The following is an 11,593-nucleotide window of genomic DNA, read 5'->3' as shown; positions in this document are numbered from 1 at the left end:
CCTTGAATGACCTCGGGAGGGAGGGAGGGCGGGCAGGCAGGCTCAAGGCGAGCCTGAGCTTCTGGAGCACATTTCAGCCATTATGAAAACAGTGTCATGATGTATGTGCTGTTCCCAAAGGTTTTGCTTTGTTTTTCGGATTGGTGCACCCAGGCAGGCAAAGCCGGCTATTTCTGCACATCCCAGCCAGTTACTATGGCAACCCCACTGCCCACGGCGCTGCAGCATCCCAAGCGAAGGGTGGTTGGTGTTTTTTTTGGGGCCTCCGCTGTATAAATAGGACATGCTTGCTGTTCTGGCCTTTTCTTTGTACCTTGCCACAACTGGGGGAAATCTTGGCAACCCTCAAGTCCTTCTTCAAGTCCAGAGAATCCCCACTGATTTTAATGAGTTTTCCAAATGGGAGTGGTGTGGTTTTGGATTCAAATTCTGCGAGGCCAGGGTTCGAATCCTAGTCTTCTCAGCTGTGGACCTCCATGCAAAGCTCCTCGGAAGAAATCTTGCCCACTTGAACAACACTATTGCTTTGAAAGGCTAGGGGTCGATGAAGTTGGACTCCAACTCCCAGTGTCCCTTGCTCTCAGGTCTGCAAGCTGCATCTAGACCACCGGAAGCCAAACTTTGGGACTCCAATTCCCAGTGTGCCCAATGGTCAGGGACTCTGGGAAGTGAAATCCAAAACATCTGGAAGGGCAAATGTGGGGCTTTTTTGGTTGGGGCTCCTATGTCTGTGTAGAGCCTTTGTCCATCCCTCTCCAGGCCACAAAAGTCCAAATAAGGGTTCCTTTAAGGTGCTGGAGCCAAGCCTAGAAGAAAGGGAGCAACTTCTTATTCGGGAGTCTTGAATCTCCCCCAGCTGTGTAAACTCTGGACTCTTCCGGAGCCCAAAAGGTTAACTTGTCTGGCCAACTTCCTGCCAAGGGAAGGCGGTTAGACCGGTCAGTGACCAACCCTTTTCCTGGAGGAGGAGGAGGAGGAGGAGGAGGAGTTTGTGCCTGCCCTTCCACGTCTTCCATCCCCAATGTCTCCTGCCACCTGGGACTGAAGCAGCTTTGTGTCCTGAGCAGCTGGCATTCTCTGCCTATGTAAGTGGACACCCTTTCATTGGGTTACTGGTCTGAGTGTTGGGCTAGGACTCAGGGTTCAAATCCTCGCTCAGCCATGAAACCCTCCTTGGATGGGTGAGCCACACTCTCTCAGCCTCAGAGGAAGGCCAATCAGAGCAAAGCTGCCCAAGAAGAGCTTTGGCACGTCAATGCCCAATGGAGCGCAGAGTGTGGGTTGTGGGCAAAGGGTGTCCAAGAAGTCTTCCTTGGCTCTAATTCCAGACTATTGACCCCGATGGCTGCGGAGATGGCCCACTTGATGCGATGCCTGAGGCAGATCCATCAGGTACTCTAACCCCCATCATCCCCACTTCTATCTTTTCCTTGCACTCCCTTTCACTCAAAGAATTGACAGCCCCATGATGCCATTTGCTTATGCAGGGGAACCATTGCAGGAAAATGGTGGTGCTCAAGCTGCATTTGTTTCACAGTCTAGATCAGCCCTCCCTCCAGGTGCTTTGGACTTCAACTCCCACAATTCCTAACAGCCTCAGGCTCCTTCTTTTTCTTCCTCAGCCGCTTAAGCAGAAAAGGAAAGGGGAAAGTAAAAGGAAAGGGCCTGAGGCAGTTAAGAATTGTGGGAGTAGACGTCCAAAACACCCGGAGTGCTGAAGTTGGCCCATGCCCGGTCTAGATGCCCCCTCTTTCTCTTTTGTAGGTCATCGGGAAGGCCAATGAAATCCTGGCCGGGATCAGCCAACCTTCTGTGTGCAGTGAGGTGCTGGGGTCGACCCCTGGGATGGCATATATTTTGGGTACTGCCTGGCATTACATGGGTAACATAAGCCCGGTGCCATCGCCTCTCTGGTGCTGGCATTTGGCTTCCATCCCAGTAGGGAGGGTTGTGACACAGCTTCTCCTGCTCCTTCCTTGGGATACCAGGAATGGGGGACTGTTGACACACCAAGCTGTGGCACGGGCACAGCTCCAAGCCCCTTTGTCTTGCTCGCAGGGCTGTCAGAGGTCTACCGGGTCTCCAAGCGCCTGGAAAGTGGAGCCAAGGCCCGGGCGCTTGTGGGTGAACGGCTGGAGCAGACCTTGCGTGAAGTGGACTTGGCCTGGAACAACCTCTTGGCCTTTGTTGCCTTTGGGCGTTCTGCCTTCCAAACGCTGGTAAGGGCATCCGGTTGGCAGAGAGAGTGGCACTGAAGGGGCACACAGTGGCATCAAACTGCCTGTATTGACTCACTGAGGTACATCTGGTCCAGGTAAGCTGTCCAAATTCACAGATGTGTGTGCTTCCTATGCTTCTATGTTCCTTTCTAAGGATGGCCAGCTTTTGGAGCCATCGGTCGGAAGTCCCCCTCCTTGCCCTCCTCCAGACCCCAAAGTCCTCTGCGGTGTTTGTCTAACTGAGGTGAAGCAGCAGCCACAGGTAAATTACCTTTGGCCAAAAACATGCCACTTTGCCATTCAACAATTGCCCTGGTCCATGACTTAAATGTGGGCAGAGTGAATGGCCTAATTGAGAAATGTCAGGGGGCATCCCTTCTTTGCCCGGCTTTTCACAACCTGCTCTTTTTCTCTTTCCTCCACCAGCTCCATTCGGGCAATGCTGATCCAGTGAGCTACCAGGGCAGCTGTTTTCATGCTGGCTGTGCCAACTTCTGGCTCAACTGTGTGGATGCCACTCTGCCGTCCCTCTTCTCCTCGGAGTCCTCCAGTGCAACACAATCGTCTCTTTGGCCGGATGGTGACAGCCCTCCAGATGTTTTGCGGAGCTCCAGAAGTTGATGAACTCTGTGTGTGTGTGTGTGTGTGTGTGTGTGTATAAAGAAAAGGCTTTTGATATGATGCTGCTATTTGTTTCAAATGACTTTCATGGGATTGATTATTTCAGTTTCATGCTTTTTCATGTCTTTACTTCAATGCCCATCAACCAAGATGACCAAGAATCAATGACGATGGGACTTACAGCTCAACAAGACCTGGAAGGCCAGAAGCTACCCACCTACCAGGGTGGGTAGGTGCATCTACAACTGCAGAATTAATGCAAGTTGACACCACTTTAACTGCTGTAGCTCAAGACAGTGGAGTCCCGGAAGTTGTACTTTGTGCACTCTTGGGCAGAGAAGGCTCAAGGCCTGGCAAAACAGCAACTCCCAGGATTCCATAGCACTGATAGTCCAAGTGGCATCAAACTGCATTAACTCTACAATGTAGATGTAAGCCACCCTGTTATCCTAAAGCTTTGGCGTTCAAGGAAGGAGAGGGTTTGTCACCTCAATAAGGAAGGAATTTGGGGTTCAACTGAGAGAAAAAAGCTATTATTCATAATAATAAGTAGATGTTCTCTGAAAGTCAGGAGAGAAGGAGACATGGCCTCGGCGGTCTCTTTTTCCCATTTTTCTTGTTTTTTATTTATAGAAAGCAACCCACCCCCACCCTTACCTACAAGTCCCCTTCTCCGGCCTAGCGGCAGGTTCAAATGGGACCCTGCCTCATTTCGAGTTCAGCAGAGATAGCATCGGTGCACGCATTCCTCCAATAGCGACTCCGCCGCTGCTGCCGTTACTAGGGCGGAGGTGCCAAGGGCAGTGCCTACTCCCTTTAGTTGTCACAAGGAGATCATGACGCGCACTTCATCTTGGTAGAGGTCGGGGACTGGACCCATTGGGGAGTGGACCATGCGGACGCTGGTCTTGCCAAAGAGCTTGTGCTCGTACTGGATGAGCTGCTGCCAGAAGCCATTGTTGGGTCGGATGATGGGGCGGCAGGCCTTGACCCAGGAATGAGCATCCGCCAGGTCCATGCCGTGGTACTTCATCAGGTAGGCAATGCAGAGGGCGGCTGAGCGGCTGATGCCGGCAGCACAGTGGACCAGGGTGCGCCCATGACCCTGTTCCACGGCGTGGATCTTATCGGCTACGGGGTCAAAGAAGTCGTAGATGCGAGCGGAGGGGCAGTCGGGGACCGGCACATGGATGTAGTAGATGTCTGGGAAGTAGGTGTTGACCACCTCTACCGAGACGTTGATGACCGTGGTGATGCGGTTGGCATAGAGGAAGTACTTGTTGTTGGCCACCTCGCCATTGCCCAGGAAGAGGCTGTCGGTCACCCGGGACATGCCATAGACGGAGGGGAACTGGAACAGGAAGGGGATGGTTCCCAACGAGGAACTCATGGAGGCGGGCTTCAGGCGGCAGCCAGGAAAGGAGGCAGCATGCTGGCCAGCTGAGATGGGATGCACAAAGAGAGCGGAGGGTGAGCCTTTTTGCAAAGGGTATCATAGCACAATGCCAGGAAAGCAACACTCTCTGAAGGAGGCATCCTCAAACTGCAGCCTTCCAGCTGTTTGGGCCTCCAATTCCCAGAAGCCCTAATGAGCTTGTTCAATTGTCAGAATTCTGGGAGTTGAAGGCCCAAACAGCTGGAGGGCCGCAGTTTGAGGATGCCTGCTCTGGAGGAACAACACTCTCATAGCATTGTGTGATAATCTCCTAAAACATTATCACATGGCGTTGTGAAACCGCTTCCACTCTACTTTAAATCCAATGTCTGCCTCTTGGGGAATGCTGGGTTTGTAGTTGAGTAAGGCCCAAGGCTTCTCTGGCTGAGGGCTCTAAAGAACCTTCCCTAAACTGCAAATCCTAGGATTCCACAGCTGTCAGAGCTCAAGCAGAACAACAGCGTTCTCATAGCATTGTGTGATAATCTCCTGAAAAGATTATCACTGGACATTGTGCAAGCAATGTCATTCCGCTTTAAATCCAAGGGCTGCATCTTGGGGAATGCTGGGGTTTGTAGTTTAGTGAGGCCCTGGAGCTCTCTCGTGGAGGATTTTAAAGCCCCCCTAAACTACAAATCCCAGGATTCGAATAGCAGGCAGCCATAGCAGTTAAAGTGGAATAACTGTGCTGTGATGATCTCACTTCACTCTAGCTGCCTCCTGTGTATTTCTGGGGTTTGCAGTTTAGTGAGGACCAGGGTGCTCTGTAGATTTTAAAGGTCCCTACCCAAACCACAAATCCCAGGATTGCTCAGCAGTCAGGCTACAGCAGTTAGTGGAATCACCATACTATTGCAACATTGTGTGATAATTCCCTGAAGAGATCATTGCATGACGCTGCGAAAGAGGTTCGGTTCCCAGAATCCCATAGCCTGGAGTCATGTCAGTTAAAATCAGGCCCAACTGCATTCACTGCAGAGTAGATCGCCCCTTGCCAACTGTGCTCCCTGCTCCCCCAGTAATACCTGTGCAAATTCTATGCCCCAAAGCCGTGGCATTGACTAGCGCCCTCCGTCCTTGCACTCCTTCAGGAAGATCAGCCCTTGGACATTGTTGGTGGAGTCTTTTGAGAACGTCTGGAAGGAGAAGACATGGATAACTTGGTGTTTGACTGTCCTGAGACATTTTGGTGCCCAAGGCAGGGTGGCAGATGCTAGTTCACCAACTTTGGGGGGTTATTTCAGCACATCAGGCAGAACATTCCATCATAGTCCCGGAAAAACAAAATATCTGGGGGGTGGGGGTTGTCTTAGAGATACATCCATAAACTGGGCTTACAATGTATGCTTTTATGGTTATAGTTAACTGTTGTTTGTTGCTTCTGATTGATGCCAACCCTACCATGGGGTTTTCTGGGGCAGAGAGAGTGTGACTCCCCCAAATTCAGGTTTCGGGGGCTGAGCAGAGATCCAAATCCAGGTATACCATGTCAACAGGGATATTTTTCCATCAGAAAAGGACAATTTTCCACCGCAGCACTGGTCAAATTTTGTAGAGACGGGCATTTGGGTGCCACCGCTTCTGAATTCTGCATCCTTGGCACTCTTCTGTGGGAAGCCACATAGGGCTTTGCATGTCCTTGCAAGGGCCTCAAACCCATGCCAGGTAGGCATTGGAGGGGCACACCTCCGTCCTTGCTACCGGGCAGAGATGGCCCCTGGCATGAGAGGGCAAAAGCTCACCTTTTTTTTTGGTTTTTTTTTTTTTTACTTGACACCAACAGAGCTTCACATCCCTCCACGGGTCCCTTCTGGGGCGAAATGGGACCTTCCTGTGCCAGGAGCAAAAGAGAGAACAACATCAGGGGGCAGCAACCCTTGGCACAACCATTCCCAAACCGTAACCCTCCAGGTGGACTCCCAAGTCCCAGAAGCTCCAGCCAAATGGAGAAGGGTTCCGGGATACGAGTCTGGGGAAGACCTCTGCTTACTAGAAGATGCCAAACTTGGGGCAGATGCCACCATGCCAACCCTGCCATCATCTCCCCCACCCTTTGCCCTGCCTCTCTCTATTGGAGACTCAAGCCTAAGGCATCCCAGTGCCAAGGGGTCCACAGGAAGCCAAAGCAACTGCCTCCTCCACCTGGCAGTGCCCCTTTGTGCCCATTTGATGCCCACCCACCCCACGGGGCTCCTGCCCTGGGCTGCCTCCTCCTGCTCTCTGGAATGGAAAGCTGAAGGGAGGAGGGAGTGGGTGTTCTGTGCCCATCGCCGGGGCAACCTCTGAGGGCCCCATCCATTGTGACCCAGGTGGTGCCATGATGAGGAGGAAGGAGGATGAGGAGGAGGAGAAAGGGGAGAAAGAGGAGAAGGAGGATGGGGGGCCCCTCCCTGGGAGGCACGTCCGCCCCACCGTCACCTCCTTCCAGCCCTCGGGACCCCAGGAGCTGGTGCTCTACAGGTGGGGGCCCCCACCAGCTCAGTTTAGGACTATTCAGCCACACCGCTGAGCATGTGCAGTGTCTTCCCCCCAACAGAGTACCCCCCATTCTCTAAATAACAATAACAACAACCAACTTTATTTATAACCCACCCTATCTCCCAGAGAGGACTCAGGGCAGTTTCCAACAGATATTGGCAAACATTCAATGCCGTGAGAAGCCGAACAAAGACAAAAAAACAACAACAACAAAAAAAACCCCAAAAACCCACCAGCATCCCAAATCCCAAAAACAAATCCACATCTACATCAAAAATAATAACACACTATACTGTAATATTACTCATAATATGATATGTAATATACAATATACAATACTCATATTGTTTTCTCCCCTTCTTTGTAGCTTGTTCCATAAAGGCGAGAGTGCCATCAAGCGCTTCTTGCCCAAGAGCCACCTCTCCAAGGTGATCATCCAGGACAACGCCAGTGTCCAGCGGGTGCAAGACATTAAGGTGAGGCCTCCCTTTCTGCCCTGGATCAGGGCAAAGGTCTCGCCAGCCTGCGAGCCGCTGACCTACGCTGCAAAAATAAAATGAAGCTCTCAGCTTTTCAAAGTATCAAATATGTTTGCTTTCACACTCGAATCCTAATTATGGAACCACCAAATTGCTTGTATGGTATTTTGATAATGTATTATTTACTTATTTGTCAATTGTACCATTTCATAGCTCTATTGTAAGGATAAACAATGTTGAAGAGCCCCCGGTGGCACAGTGGGTTAAACCACTGAACTGCTGAACTTGCTGACCGAAAGGTCGCAGGTTCGAATCCAGAGAGCAGTGTGAGCTCCTGTTAGCCCCAGCTTCTGCAGTTCAAAAACATGCAAATGTGAGTAGATCAATAGGTACTGCTCCGGCAGGAAGGCAACGGCGCTACATGCAGTCATGCCGGCCACATGGCCTTGGAGGTGTATACGGACAACTGACTTAAAAATGGAGATGAGCACCAATCCCCAGAGTCACACACAACTGGACTTAATGTCAGGGGTAAACCTTTACCTAAGCAATGCTGTGAAGGCCTCACACCCTACAACAAATAAAGCATGTTAAGAATAAATTACTTGGAGGTTTCCTGGGTATAGACTGTTTAGATGAGATTCTAATTTTTAAAAGAAGATGCAGTACAGTGAGGAATACAGGAAGATATAGGCAGATTCTTAAGCAATCATCATTTACTTTCATATAGTGTGTTAAAATGCTCCAGATGACATGTTTTGGAATGTGGCGCTGCTTAAAAACCATTCCAAAAAGCAGACAAATGCAAAGCCTAGTAGAAAATGTATTCATTCATACATATTTTTTCAGGAAAATGTGTTTTACAATATTAACATCTTATTATCATTGTTTGTTAATGATTAAAGGTGACAGTTTCCTTGTAATGATTAGAAAGAAAGAAAAACAACCTCAATTCTTGGTCCCAGTAAAAACTCGATTGTAATTCATGCAATAACTTCACAGTGGTCTTCAAATTAGTGGATTTTTCAGTCTTAGTTAAGTCATTGTCTATGCATTTGTTATACCGTTCCTGCTACCTTGTTCCAGAATGGTGAATTTTATGGTTTGCTTTATCATTAAAAAAGAACTAAACTAAACTAAATACAATAACAGAGTTTTGGAGCATAATACTCCTGACCTCACAATCGTGTTAAAAAACAAAGTATGGATCGTCAATGTCGCAATACCAGGTGACAGCAGGATTGAAGAGAAACAACTGGAAAAGCTGACACGATATGAGGATTTAAAGATCGAACTGCAAAGACTGGCACAAGCCAGTTAAAATGGTCCCAGTGGTGATCAACACACTGAGTGCAGTGCCTAAAGACCTTGGCCTGCACTTAAACACAAGCGGCGCTGACAAAATTACCATTTGCCAGCTGCAGAAGGCCACCTTACTGGGATCTGCATGCATTATTTGTTGATACATCACACAGTGCTAGACACCTCGGAAGTGTCGGACGTGTGATCCAATTCAACAGCCAGCAGAGTGTCTGCTGTGGACTCATCTTGTTGTGTTTCAAATAATAATAATAATAATAATAATAATAATAATAGACTAATAATAATAACAGACTCATCTTGTAGTAGTAGTAGTAGTAATAATAATAATAATAATAATAATAATAATAATAATAATAATGTTTCTGCAAAGACTCTGGCACAAGCTAATTAAGGTGGCCCCAGTGGAGATTGGCACACTGGGTACAGTACCTAAAGACCTTGGCCTGCACTTAAAAACAATCAGCGCTGACAAAATCGCCATCTGTCAGCTGCAAAAGGCCACCCCACTCAAATCTGCATACATTATTCACCGATACATCACATAGTCTTACACACTTGGGAAGTGTCCAACGTGTGATCCAATATAAAAGCCAGCACAGTTAAATTGTTTGCTGTATACTCATCCTGTTTATCAAATAATATTGCATCTATGTGTTGATGAAAGCAGAGCCCCTTTGTCATGAATGACTTTTCAATAACTTTGAAGCATAGTTTCTTTTTATTTCAATTTCCAGTGTGAGAAGGTACATCAGATTACAGAAAAACATTTGGACAAAGAATGACATTGGACATACAGACATGCAGATTCTATGTAACTACATTGGATTCACAATTACATTGGTTAACAAACAAACATAGGGGAATTACATTTTCACTCAGCATTCACACACATGTACATGCATTCATCCACATCCATCCAAATATTACCATATCCTTTTCTCCCTCCTTGGAGATGCACCTGTAAGGCCAGACCCTGCTTTCCTGCAGCCTGCCAATGCATAGTTCCAAAACTTCCATAACGCCATAACTTCAAAACGCCGAAATGCCAAAACTTCTTTCCCTAAGAACAGTGCCAAAGACCAGACCTCTGTTTTCCATACAGCAGAACCTGACTCCCTGCACAAAATCTAAGACTCCAAAAGTGCACTTCTTCCTCTTACCTTGAGAAAGAAGCCCCAAAGTGTCCAGAATCATGCTTTCCCATAGCATATCTGACACTCTCTGAATACACCACCTCTGTCCTTCCCATGGAGCAGAGCATGGCGGGTGGAACAGACTCCTCAGTCTGCCACGATTTGAGCATTATTAGCCTGAGTCTTTTATAGGAAAATTCTGTTGATGTAGTCCCAAAGTTGTAAATTAATGATAAGACATCTTCTATCCTGGATCCATCCCAGTTTCCTGGCCAGATGCTGATCTTCTTGATTGGTGTTGATCTTATGTTGACTTCCTTCTTAACATAAGGAAGGTTGAAAACATTTCCTTTATCACTGTCCCGTTCTTATCAGAGTTTACTCTTCAGATCTCATTAACGGGTTTTAATCACAAGGCAGCATGCAGGCCTTAATATTATACTGGTGGTTCCAAAATTATTAACTCCAACCATACATCCTTCCATTCTTCCATTCATTCACACACATCATTTTTAAATTCACATTTCTCAAATCTGCACATTGAATTTCTTATTATACCTTGGGATGCTTGGAGACTTCCTCCTCTGAGTTCTTTGGGTTGGCATTGCCTTTAAGGCTGAGGGCAAGGGGAATTGGGGGTGATGCACAGCCGGGAGTGAGTTCGAATCCTCATCCCTTCCATGCGCCTTTGCGTGATGCTGCTGTTCCTCCAACGTCTAGTGTGTCCTAATGATGTCTCTTTCTCCTTTGTGCCAAAGCTCCAGCATTTGGAGGACAGCAAACGCAAGGTGGGAAGCATGCTGGACCACATGAGGAAGACCTTCCTCCATGACCAGCAGAAGAAGATGGCACGTTGGCGCAAGGAGTACCAGCACTACCAGCGCATGCTAGAGAAGATTGACCAGCGGGCCCAGGCCACGGAAAATCTGCACAGTTTCCCCGCCCCAGAGCCTGCCAAGGCTTTGTTCGGTGAATGGGAGGAGAAGGCGGCCAAGGCGGAAGCCCCCAATGAGGCCCCACTGCCAAAAGAGGCCAGGGGGAAGCAAGCCTCTTCTTAGGGCTTTTGAGGCCATCAGAGAGTGGTTGGCCTCTTCCCTTGCTTTAGGTGCCATTCCTCCCCATTGATGGTTGCGGCTGAGAGAGTGTGGCTCCTCTGAAGCACCATGTTCTCCCACATTAAACCATGTGAGTCTAGTTTGCCACAATTGGAGTCGAGTGTCTCAGTGGAGGGAAGCAATCCCACCCCACCCCGTTCTCACTGGGGCTCGTATTCCTGTAATTTGGAGCCATAGCTCCGGGTGCGAATCTTCTGCGGCCCTGGAAACAAATAGAGACTTCATCCCACTGAACATGTCAGGTGTTCGGAAGAGTAGGTTATCATTCAGCTCAGGCATACTCTGTTTCAAAATTCAGCTCAGGCATACTCTGTTGTAGGGAGTTGTTCTCACCTACAGTCCCTTTGTGAAAAGAAACACCTCCTCTCCTGAAGTCTGATTTTAGTTTCTGGGTGATCAATGTCATTTCTTAATTGGCTCTGTCATAAACTCATGGAAAAAGTTGATTAAACTGCCAAAGCTTTGTCTTTGCAGGAGGGACATTATCCTGTTATAGCACATTTGGCTCTAGTTTCTCAATGAGTCTCTGCAAATTTAACATAGTTTGTGGGCAGAAAAACGAAGTTTCTGGCGCACAATAACTACTTTCAAAGTAAGGACTACACAAGAATTATACAAATAAAGTTATTATTTATTATTATTAAGACAGGAAATAATATTTGCAGACTAGGAACATACCTTATATTCTGGTGTATAAGACTACTTTTTGACCCAAGTAAATCTTCTCAAAAGTCAGGGGTTGTCTTATACATGAGAGTAGTCTTATACATAGGAGTAGCCTTATAAACGG

At 48.0% G+C, this 11,593-nt stretch overlaps 3 protein-coding genes across 3 annotated transcripts; 2 read left to right on the top strand and 1 right to left on the bottom strand.

The window, feature by feature from the left end:
- Window positions 1–40: 40 nt before the first annotated feature.
- Window positions 41–2,866, top strand: LOC132781234 (synergin gamma-like). The gene is made up of 6 exons (XM_060785323.2): window positions 41–1,085; window positions 1,329–1,392; window positions 1,765–1,861; window positions 2,059–2,219; window positions 2,374–2,481; window positions 2,646–2,866. The coding sequence occupies exons 2-6, from the start codon at window positions 1,342–1,344 to the stop codon at window positions 2,838–2,840; spliced, it is 612 nt and encodes a 203-aa protein (XP_060641306.2). The 5' UTR covers window positions 41–1,085; window positions 1,329–1,341; the 3' UTR covers window positions 2,841–2,866.
- Window positions 2,867–2,954: 88 nt separating this feature from the next.
- Window positions 2,955–10,893, top strand: CXH5orf52 (chromosome X C5orf52 homolog). Its single transcript, XM_060785324.2, has 3 exons — window positions 2,955–6,735; window positions 7,121–7,229; window positions 10,447–10,893. The coding sequence occupies exons 1-3, from the start codon at window positions 6,593–6,595 to the stop codon at window positions 10,744–10,746; spliced, it is 552 nt and encodes a 183-aa protein (XP_060641307.2). The 5' UTR covers window positions 2,955–6,592; the 3' UTR covers window positions 10,747–10,893.
- Window positions 3,657–4,239, bottom strand: DUSP18 (dual specificity phosphatase 18). Its single transcript, XM_060785325.2, has one exon. It carries the CDS (start codon window positions 4,228–4,230, stop codon window positions 3,664–3,666), a length of 567 nt encoding a protein of 188 aa, XP_060641308.2. The 5' UTR covers window positions 4,231–4,239; the 3' UTR covers window positions 3,657–3,663.
- Window positions 10,894–11,593: the final 700 nt, after the last annotated feature.

Source organism: Anolis sagrei, chromosome X (genome assembly GCF_037176765.1).
Source record: "Anolis sagrei isolate rAnoSag1 chromosome X, rAnoSag1.mat, whole genome shotgun sequence".
NCBI classification, from domain to species: domain Eukaryota; kingdom Metazoa; phylum Chordata; class Lepidosauria; order Squamata; family Dactyloidae; genus Anolis; species Anolis sagrei.
The sequence above is the reverse complement of the archived record's forward strand: the minus strand, read 5'-3'. Positions and strand labels throughout refer to the sequence as shown.

What these genes read in the sequence shown, in the direction of transcription:
- LOC132781234 (XM_060785323.2), top strand. Translation starts at nt 1,342, where the DNA reads ATGGCTGCGGAGATGGCCCACTTGATGCGATGCCTGAGGCAGATCCAT. An exon ending in GCCTGAGGCAGATCCATCAG is followed by an intron (nt 1,393 to 1,764) that starts GTACTCTAACCC and finishes TCTCTTTTGTAG; the next exon opens with GTCATCGGGAAGGCCAATGA. An exon ending in AGGTGAAGCAGCAGCCACAG is followed by an intron (nt 2,482 to 2,645) that starts GTAAATTACCTT and finishes TTCCTCCACCAG; the next exon opens with CTCCATTCGGGCAATGCTGA.
- DUSP18 (XM_060785325.2), bottom strand. Translation starts at nt 4,230, where the DNA reads ATGAGTTCCTCGTTGGGAACCATCCCCTTCCTGTTCCAGTTCCCCTCC.
- CXH5orf52 (XM_060785324.2), top strand. Translation starts at nt 6,593, where the DNA reads ATGATGAGGAGGAAGGAGGATGAGGAGGAGGAGAAAGGGGAGAAAGAG. An exon ending in CAGGAGCTGGTGCTCTACAG is followed by an intron (nt 6,736 to 7,120) that starts GTGGGGGCCCCC and finishes CCTTCTTTGTAG; the next exon opens with CTTGTTCCATAAAGGCGAGA. An exon ending in AGCGGGTGCAAGACATTAAG is followed by an intron (nt 7,230 to 10,446) that starts GTGAGGCCTCCC and finishes TTTGTGCCAAAG; the next exon opens with CTCCAGCATTTGGAGGACAG.